The following is a 10867-nucleotide window of genomic DNA, read 5'->3' as shown; positions in this document are numbered from 1 at the left end:
AATTGGAGGTATAGGTGCATGTGTGGCTGTCATTGCCCTCATTGTGGGATGATAAATGTAAGAGGATCCCAGGAAATACCTTTTAAATACCACCTCATTTGCTAAACAATGAAATTAATGTCTTGAGTGAGCTTTCATTTTTCACAGGGTCTTAGGCTGCTGTTAATTAACAGCCGTGTGTGCAAGCAGGCTTGTGTATGGGGTTTGTTGATGCCAAGGAAAGCTGGCATCACTACCATAACAACAGCTACTGTTTCTCTGTATTTACACTGCCCTCCTGTCAGTGTTTTTTGTTGTCTGTTTTCTCTCTGCCCCTGCCTCTCTCTTGCTCTCTCACTCCTGTAGCCTCAGTGTACAGAATATCAGACTCTACTCAGGACTTGATCTCCTTACAAACCCAGCCGCACAAACAGAACTATAACTGAGGTTCCTCATGTCATCCAGTGTTTGTAGTGTCGTTTCTTCCAAGGATGCATATGTGATGTGGTGTGGAGCTAATACAGTGAGTGGGGAGTGGACTTTATTTCTGTGTGTATTTTGTTGTTTCACCATCATGCACTTCAAGGCAATTCAAGTTTTTTTTAATGGAAATTTTTATAATTTTAAGGGAAAAATGGAAGGAAGAGACAAAATGAGAGATTCAATATATTGTGGAAATACTGCATGTGTGTGTTATATGTGAGTTTTGTATTGTGAAATAGTGCTCTCTGCTGGCTGCCAAGGGAACTCAAGTTGTGCTCAGAAAGACTCAAACAAAGCTCTTCCATCTGGCTCAAGATAATTTTCTCAGGAAGCAGAGTGAAGAACGACAGGGATGGGGAGCAGCTTTTAGCCCTGCCTGTGGTTACGGTAAGGATCATGTACAGCTTGGCACCCTTCTCTCCCTCAGCGCACTTAGGAGCATACTGTGGAGGAACCACAGGGGAAGGAGGAGAGAAAGGAAAGACCCAAAGATTGCCCCACAGCGGCTGCAGGATGAGAGGAGCCAAGAGCTGTCTGCATGGAAACCCACCATCGAGGATGTCGCATGCAGCTAACCTGACGGCCAGATGGTTTGTTACACAGAACCATCTCAGAAGTCATCCTTGGAAATTGTTTAGAAAAGGGCAAGCACTTTCAAAAAATACTTGGTGAATGGATGAGCCATCTGTCTATCACTGTCTTACCTTGCGAGGCAGCTGGATTTGTGACGCTGATTGGTCCGAACCACTGGTGGTTTAGACACAAGAGCATAACTTGAAGCCTGACAAGATGGATTCTCGTGTGATGTTGTGATCTCATGATCTTGCAATCTTGCAAAGGTCGACCTCGAACTGCCTTGCAAGGTAACATCACAGCTCCTGGCTTTCTTGTTGGACTGGTGGACAGACACTAACAGATAGACTTGTAGGGGGACCTTTAAGCTTGTTTTTAAGGGACATTTTAGGACCCTTAGACATTTTACAGTTGCCTTTTACTTGTTTTTATGGTAATATCACCTGAGTTTTAGTAGTTTTTGACATAGTAATTTTATTTTCTAAGTTTTTCTCACCTTTTAGTGTCCAGCTCCTTGGTTGCCCAGTGTCACCATCTACCCGATCTAAAGAACCCTTAAAATTCAACACCGTAAATCTGTTTTATTTGCATGTGGGTTATTATCAAAGATTGTATATATGTTTTTTTCAGTCATCTGTGCCCTCTAGTGCATCTAATTGGCTGCTTGATATTTTGAAGCAACTGTTTTTCCTGCTCCACCAGGCTTAATGAAGAAATGTTTCCTCTACCTTAGTTATTTATCTGATGGACGAGCTGCTGAGGTGGTATCAGATATCAGTATCAGATAATGCAGCAGAGTTCCACACAATGAAATCAGGCATCAAATCCCAAACCTGCTACTGCTAATGTAATTATTACAACAAATAGTGTACATACAGTAACGTAGGGGACTGAAATAGTTACTTAAAATGCAAAATGTTGGGCGCCAGACAGGAGAATAATAATAATAATTAAAAAAAATCCCAATCCTGTCATTTTTTTTAGAAAAAAGAAGATGTATATATACATATAAGTAACTTAAAAAGATTATCCCAGTTAGCCTATTACCCTAGCTACAAAAGCATACCACATGGAAAAAAATACCATTTACCAAAACATTTTCATCAGTCAAATCTTATTGAAACCAACTCATTCAAAACAGTCAAAGCACTCAAATAAAATAAGGTTATAAGTCTAACTCAAAGTCTGTCTTTCACATTCCCAAATCAAAACTTTATCCATTAAGTTTACCCAGTTATATAGCTTAATCTAAACTATATAAATACACCCATCTAAAACTAGCAATTACCTTCACAATCCCATTTAAATTCAGTTCCTTTCTATTATAGAGATTGTTGTGAGTTGTGTGTGTTAATGAGTGTGAATGGGTTCAGTTCAGTTCAGTCCAGTTGAATGGTGCAATGTGTGTTTGTTTGTTCCTTCTTTTCTGTGAAAATACAAACTAACAAATACAAACTAATCTAAAATGACAAACTAATAGTGATCAAGCTCTTATCAGTAACTTCTGATTCTTGGTATTTTAATCGAGTCCTCTACATATTTTTTTTGCATATTTTTTTATATATACAGATTTTTTGTCAAAAACTGTACAAAAACAAGAACAGCTGTACTTTGATACTCTGAAGTCTGTTCTTCATCCTTTTATCACTGCAGGTTCACTCAATACAGACACATGGAGTCAGATCATTTTCTTGGAAAGCAGAATAATACTTTGAAGACTGCAGTAATGAAATCAATGCCCCCCTCCCTTGTAGTCTGGCACAGTTAAAAATCATTGCAAAGTCCAGCTTTTTACTTTTCACCAAATCACCATCCTGTCCTACAAGTTCTGTTCATATAGTACCTGTGAAATAAATGATTCCTCATTGGTTAGTCAGTTAAAAAGCAAAGAATGTGTAAGAAAATCTTATTCAGATGTTCTTCAATGTAAATCACATACAGTGTTTTTATTATTAGCTCACAAACAGGACAAAAATACAATCTAGCAGTCGACGCTTCATACGTGATTGGCACTGTGAACATTGTTTGAGTAGGGGAAGGGGTGGATGAGGGTTAAAGGTTGAAAGTGATTGTATGAGAAAGACGCCGACCAGCAGCAGAGAGAGAGAGATCATACACAGGAGGGAGAGAGGGACTGTTCTCTGTTCATCATGGATTTCTCGCCTGCGGCTCTGATCCTGTGTTCTCTATTATGTTCAGGTAATGAAGATGATTTGATTTTACAGATAAATATCTGCTGTAAGAAAACAGAGAAAACAGACAAAGATGTGCTCTTCTGTTAATTTGTGTAATTGTCAGTAGGGACTTGTTTTTTTTGTACTTTAAATGATCAGTTCACACAAACTGGTGATCACAGCATTAAAAATATATAAATACACTGTATATTTAAAAGGTTTGACAACATATTAGCTCTTTTAGAAATAGTGTCTCCATTACTCTCGATAATCCATAGACCTAATTTTTGTATTGGAACTACTTTCTTCTGAGGAAATAGTACCAGAACAACCGCATCATGTTCTGTGGATTATCAAGAATGAGATACAGATACATAATTTTTCAATGCTGTGAGAACCACAAACAAAATTCAATTTGCCTCTGTTGTACTGAAACAATCTGCATGGCCACCACCATTTTTGCAATTTGGGTGAATCAACCCTTTAAAAAAGTTATATAAAGTTCTAGCACAGTGAAAATATTTAAATGTTCCTCTATGACACACTGTGTTTGACACTTTTTCGTGAGGAATTTATGTAATTTTTGTGCATTTTTGTTTTTTGCTTGGTCATCAAATGCACTTCTGTTCAGTCTGTATTTGCTCAGCTTGTTTGCTGCGGGGCCGTGTTTGTTTGTGTTTCACTCAGACCTGTCTAAAGGTTCACTGAGTTGCATTGTACATGCATGCATGTGTGTGGGTGTGTGTGTGTGTGTGTGGTATCACCAGTTCACCAGTTCTTTCTCTCTCCCTCTGCAGTGGCTGGCCAAGCTCCTGTCGTCTCAGTGGAGCCCAGCACTGCTACTGTGCGCCAAGGGGAGTCTGTCAGCTTCAGGTGCCAAGTGAGGGGTGGTGCACGGCCAAAGCTGGAATGGAAGAGAGCTGATAACCACGCATTACCAGGTCAGGTGTATCAGCCTGTAAGCATAAGCATTGTTCAACAAAATATGACCATCTTTGAAGTTTCACAGAATTCTACTTTTCTCCCTCTAGACAATGTTAAGATCGGTCCTGATGGTTCTGTGCTGACGATTGCTCATGCCCGACCTGTGCACCAGGGACAGTACCGCTGTGTGGCGGTCAGTTCTGCAGGCCGCAGCACTGCCACAGCTGTGCTCAACGTCAAACGTGAGCTTGTCTTCACAACTTGGTGTTTCACTAGTGGCAAAGACAGAAACTCTTTTAACTCCATCCTGCAGACAGAAACTGTCTTTTATTCAAAAATAAAATCATAGTGCTAGATTATTTTTGTGTTGGCCTCTGCAATCCCCACCACCTGTTGCAGACCACTGAGGTCTTTACTGCCATTTACCCTCTAGTTCAGTTTTTCAAGTATTTCTTAAAACAGCATTAAGGTACCCAAATGAACATTGAAACAGGTTTTGCTTGCTGTAATAATTCCTGTTGTTTATACTGACCATTAGAAGATCTGCTCCAAATGTGCTTACAATGGAGACAAAACCCACAGTCAAAAATGTATTCAAAAGTTTATCTGGAGAAAACACAAGGCTTCAGCCATCTGAACATCCTTTAATGTGTCAGTCATGTTGACATGTCCTCTCCCTCAGATGCTCCTAAAGTGCGGCTGGTACCAGCTGGGCCCCTGCGGGTCAGGATTGGTGACCCTGTGTCGGTGGAGTGTCGTGCCACAGGTAGGCCACGCCCCACACTGACCTGGAAACGCCAAGGCTCCACCCTGCAGCTCGTGACTGTGGAGGCGAATGATGTCAACACCATAAAGGTAAAATATGAACACATGCACAAACAATACTTTAAATGAACCATTTCATTTTGAAATAGCATTATCGTCATCATGTGTTTCTTCAGTGGCCTGCAGCGCGTCCAGAGGACTCAGGCGTGTATATTTGCCAAGCTGAGAACAATGAGGGGGTGACAGAGGTCAAAGTGGTGATCACTGTCGAAGGTGGTCCTGGTGCACCATTGGCCTCAGTAAGCGCTACAGAGATGACAGTGGTGGAGGGACAGACAGTCACCATGGAGTGTCAGGCCTCTGGTAAGATGTTTTAATGCTTGTGTGTGTAAATATCTCCCTTTTAATGTCCTTTTATTTCTCATTTTTCTTCATGTTCCTTCTTTCTGTTCCTCACAGGTTCCCCTACTCCCGTCATCACCTGGTCCAAGCTACGAGCACCGTTACCATGGAAACACACCATGGCTGGTGGTGTTCTGACACTGACCAGCGTGGGGCGCCAAGACTCTGGCCAATACATCTGTAATGCAACCAATGTACACGGCTACAGTGAGGCATACACGCAGATGGAAGTGGACTGTGAGTGGACGAAGCTGATCATAAACACAAATACCGTGCATCCACATTTTTCTTCATGATGGAAATACTTTTCCTCTCCTTCATGCAGCTCCTCCATATACCACCTGCCTGCCTGATCAGGTGAGGCTCCAACCTGGTGATGCTCTGCGCCTGCAGTGCCTTGCTCACGGCTCTCATCCCATTCGGTTCGTGTGGACCCGGGTGGGCAGAGGGAACCTGCCCGCAGGAACAGAGACCACCAAGGATGGAAAACTTCTCAACGCCCATGTGAAACTGAGTGATAGTGGAACATATAAATGTGTTGCTACCAACCACATTGGCTCCAGTGAGGCCTTGGCCAAAGTCATCATAAAAGGTGAGCTGGCCATTTTTCCTGAATTTAAAGTCCATCATTTCACCTCATCTTTCTTATTTTTCTCTTTTTATTCACTTTTCTCTCCCTTTGCTCACTTTCACAGCTTAAGCCAACACTGTCACATCATGTGTCATTGATGAATCACCTACGCAGTGCTAACAACTCCTTCAAGCCTGTTGCCATCAAGACGGTCAAATGGATAGTAACAAAGCAACATAGAAGATTATATAGATTCATATATTTCGGTGTATGAATGTGAAACATATTACTGCCTTTTAAACTTTTGAAGTTATTGTGCATATGGGGTTAATTTTGTACTTTTATAGAAAATTGACATGGTTTCTATTGTTACACCAGCCTCATATCTTTGGAAAGCTTTTCTCTGGAATCCTGTACGGACTGATGACCAACAGCATGTGTGGGAGTTGTTTCTTCTACTGGAAGGCCTCAGCACCCTCTTCTTCCTCTCTTCATGTCATCTACTAAGTCTACATTGTTGTACTTTCAACAGTGAAAGGAGGGAAAAAAGCTGATCTCATATAAAAGCCTTTATTATGCTCTTAAATATCAATACAATAAAGGCCAAATTAAAAAACAGATGTAGTGATTTAATTGAAAAACTATGTCTTGAACACTTTTTTACAAAGTGGTTGTCTGACAAGCATCCAAATTAGGGACTGTATAAAAATTATTTGGGGGATAAGGGTCTTTTGGCTACAGGAAGGCTACTCTGACTTTTCTGGAAGAGCAGATGATGACCTTTCATTTTTTTCTTACTCTAGATTTATATTTTATTTTGGCCTTCCCTTCCATGGATATAATCTTCTTTGTACTTTGTACTGTTCTTTTTCCAGGAGAGGGTCCAAAAAACAATTACAATGCCAGGGAGAGCGCCCCTCCCACCCAATTACCCACAAGTAATTCCTATACAGTCCCTTAATGGTTGAATTTTCATTTTGCCATGCAACTGCCTTTGAATCTGAAACATCATATGTCTGGTGTCATATCTGAACATTATTTCACAATCTTTCTTTAACCACATGGTGGCACTGTGTAGCTTCAATGCACACACATTGCCTTCAGGCCAAAGAAGAGCCCTCACACCCTTAACAACTGGAGGGACAGATGCAGTGCACAGTCAAACTTTTGTTTTCCATATGACTACATGTCATCTCTAAGTTTAAAAAAAAGGAAAAAACTTTGGCTGATGAGGTCAGCTCAGTGAATAAATATGGACTGTAAACTCCTCTTGCACAGCCAAAGTTCAGTTTGACAAATGACAGACAAATGTGTTGCACTGATGGCTTTGCTGTTGCACAAAATTTATAGCAGCTCTGGCTAAATGAAGTGTTCGCTTGCCATTTAGGGTTTGCAGTAGCAGCAGTAGGTTGGAAAGAGAGCTACCATTTCCAGTGCTTGCTGCCAGAACGAAGCCTGTATCTGCTCTATGTGACTGTGGCCTCCCTCGTAAAGCGCCCAACCTCCATGGAGAAACAGGCTTTACCATTTCCACTTTTCCCCCCTCCATCTTTACAAGCATCTTCAAAGCTAGGGAGGAAACATCTGCCCTCTGTCACCTCACTCCACCCCCTCACTTCACAGACAGACCGAGGGAGGGAGAGGGAAGATGGAGACTAAATAAATGCACAACAGAGGATAGTAGAGGAAGGAAATCTACACTCTACATTATTAATTTAGAATCATAAAGAGCTACTGAGGTGAAAAAAAGGAAAAAATGTCTATGACAGACAGGAAACCAATTGATTAAATCTGATCCATCTCTCAGTGTATGCCTTTGTTTACATATTAAGGAGACATGTACATATACCCTATAATGGAGTCTGATATAAACACTGAGTCCAGATGACTTCCCTGAAAAAGGATGTGCACACACACAATTTCAGAAGCATTACATTATTTTATATTACAGTGTAGCAAAGGAAGAATCCCACACCAAGTCTTGAACCTTTGTCTCCCAGACTACAGACAAATGCACTAACCACTCAGCCAAAGGATGAACTTGGTAGACAAGGCCCGGCATGTCTAGTCATCTGTGGTCATTACTCTCTAGAGGGCATGGGCCTGCGCCGTGATTTACAGAAGGAGTACATAACATTGTTACATTTACGCTGGACCACACATTGTTTATGTTAGCCTTAAGAGGTGAGGAAAGAAAAAAACAAACAGGCAATCAGTCTTGTAGCTGTATCAGCACACAAGGAGGAAAACCCTCACAAAATATACCTTTTTCTCAACACAATATATTCCAGTCAATTATGAAAGGCTGGTACTGTTGCTAGATACAGTGCAGTAATAATATGGGGAAACCAGATCATTCAGGAAGGAACCAATGGTGTGAGAGCTTCCTCATACAGGAAGTGATAGGTGGAAGGAGGGCGCCTGTCAGGTCTGTTGCTATGGTTTCCACCTGGTGAACTCGGATAAACTGCGGTGGGCTGACAGTTTGTAGAAGCAACAGTTTCTTCTGGACATAGGAAGGCAGGCTGATGGGGTGATAGGGAATGGAGTTCCTGTATTTTGTCGGCTGCAAAGCTGAGAAGAATACCAGAGTGCATAATGTCACACCCTGCGTTAAATCTGATCTGACATGGTGTCAATGAAGTGTTTCTGTTCCTAACTGGTGCAACAGGAAGCCATAACAAATCGTCTCATATAAATCAGCTGAAATGTTGTCATGCACAAAAAGAGGAGTGAGTCAGTAATTCTTCTGTGAAAATAGAGTCTAACTGTTGACAGGAAGGGCTATGCCCTGGACTAAATGGGTCACTGAGGAAGGAAATATAGGCTGAATAACATCCCATTAAATAGATAGTTGTTCCTGACATGGGGATAAATCTGAGGGGTGTTGAGGTAGGCTTTCAGCCAACCTCCCTGAGTTGGTTGATGCGAGAAGAACGAGACCACAGTCAAGTAATGTCTTTGTAGCAGCTGAATTTATTTATCGAAGATCTTCAGAGAACACCTTACAGAAAAAACCTGCATCTGGCCAAGCACCCTGTGTTCTGAGATTTGTCTGTGTGCCAGAGCATTTTTATTCCTTGTCTTCACCCCCTTTCTGGGTGTATCTCTTGTTTGGACCCCAATTGTCTCATTGTCTATCATTCTCCGAAAAGGAGTTGTTTTCTTCCTTCACTTTTCACCCCAATTCACCACCTGAAAGGAAGGATGTGTGATGATGTATCGTTCAAAGGAAGAGCTGGCGAAGTTCTTATTTTGAAGACGTTTATTAGACGATGGCCATCGGGTCCATTCCATGTACAAAGATGGTCTGGGCAACGTACCACTGTCGGTGCATAACTTATATAGGGTTACACATCTGTATCTTATCACATGAATACCATAGGTTCCCCATGGGCACTAATTCAGTTGGGAGCCATCCGTCAAGTGATTGACAGCTACCTCACAACATATTATGTGTCACAACATACCACATCTGGAACAGCTCCAAGCTTGACCATGGACCCATTATTTGTATCTAAAAGGCCCCCCGAAGGGCTATACCATATTTCATCAGGTGACATGCAGACTACGGAATGTTTATGTCACATGTCCAACACCCAAAATCAATAACGTACATAGGGTCAGATAAAAGTCATACTAACACCACCCACGCTTAAGGTTAAATTTGTCTCCCTCATTCTGCTCTGACCTGGTTTTCTATACGTCTCTTAATTCTCACTTCTAACCACATCCTTCTGCAGGCGCGCTTATACACCTGCAGACACGCTTATGCGCACAGTGAACTTTTTTTCTGTATTTCTGTTACACAAAATTGTTCATCCTTAAAAGCTGTATAAATAAATATGTGTTATATTAACAATGGAAAAATTACTATGTGTTATGTTTTCAGTTCATAGTGACAAACCCACACAAATTACCACCTGACCACATTTCACTTCAATTCTTCATGTTGTTTGTTCAGTTTAGTTTTTACAGCTCACAGCAAGTTTTGTGTGAAGAGATATAATTTGCAAGTGTAAAAAGTTTTGTAGCAATAGAAATATTTGTGTATGTGTAATTAAAATTTGTGCAGAATTTTTTCAACAGTGAGGTTTCACAAAGTCTGAGAGATGGAAACACAAATTTCCTACCTGTGTGTCGACTCTGAAGTTACAACTACAACCTGCAAGTTACGAGTTTTGACCCTCTTTTGACGTGTGAATCCGATTGGTCAAAGATAGAGTCAATTGGTCCAATCAGAGGGCAGATGGTTCTGTTGCGTTCATCCCCCTGCAAGTCTTGAAAAACCCAGGTGGATTTAATTGTATTTGAGGATGCTGTAGATAATAATGATAAACATTTAATGTGTTGTGCATTTAGCTTGTAGTTAGTTTGCTGTTATTATAAGGCAACACAGTTGTCCAAATGCATATTTTCCAGTTCAGGAAGGCCACTTTATGTACCTAGAACAGAACAGTAATGTAGCTTTCTGTTAGTCTGCTAGCGTTACCAAAGTAGCAGCAATTGCTACTGCTACAACTGAATTAAAGCCAATCTGTTTCTTGGCATGAAACATAATTCTTATATTATTACACAATATTATAATACTGTTATTATATGATTTAATTGCTATTATTTTTGTTTTGTTGTAATTTTTGTTATTTATGATGGTTTGGCAACATTTACCATGTATTTCTCTGCATAAGCAACGTATAATTACTACTGGGTCAAATTTGATGTAACTTTTTTTTGTACGCATTGAAAAAGAAAGAAAAATGATCAAAATGTGTTTTATTGTATTCAGTAGGCCATTGTAGAGGATGTAATGAAGTCATGTTTTGAGCAGAAAAAATAAAAGTGTGTTTCACACATCTGAACTTGAAAATTGGTCATATTTGACTCGAACACAATTGGAGGGTTAAATGTTGAATTATGTTTTTGTTTGTTTGTTTTTTAAACTGGATTAAACAAGTGTTTTACAAGCAAATGTAAAACCTTGGTTTGATGTGAGATA

General features: G+C 40.5%; 1 protein-coding gene across 1 annotated transcript; it reads left to right on the top strand.

The window, feature by feature from the left end:
- The first annotated feature begins 2009 nt into the window (after positions 1–2009).
- Positions 2010–6559, top strand: LOC121882984 (basement membrane-specific heparan sulfate proteoglycan core protein-like). The gene is made up of 8 exons (XM_042391517.1): positions 2010–3234; positions 4007–4150; positions 4241–4375; positions 4816–4988; positions 5075–5261; positions 5358–5537; positions 5626–5892; positions 5996–6559. Exons 1-8 carry the CDS (start codon positions 3186–3188, stop codon positions 5998–6000), a joined length of 1140 nt encoding a protein of 379 aa, XP_042247451.1. The 5' UTR covers positions 2010–3185; the 3' UTR covers positions 6001–6559.
- The last annotated feature ends 4308 nt before the right edge of the window (positions 6560–10867 follow it).

Source organism: Thunnus maccoyii, chromosome 2 (assembly GCF_910596095.1).
Source record: "Thunnus maccoyii chromosome 2, fThuMac1.1, whole genome shotgun sequence".
Lineage (NCBI taxonomy): Eukaryota > Metazoa > Chordata > Actinopteri > Scombriformes > Scombridae > Thunnus > Thunnus maccoyii.
Note: the sequence above shows the minus strand (reverse complement) of the source record. Positions and strands in the feature narration are given on the sequence as shown.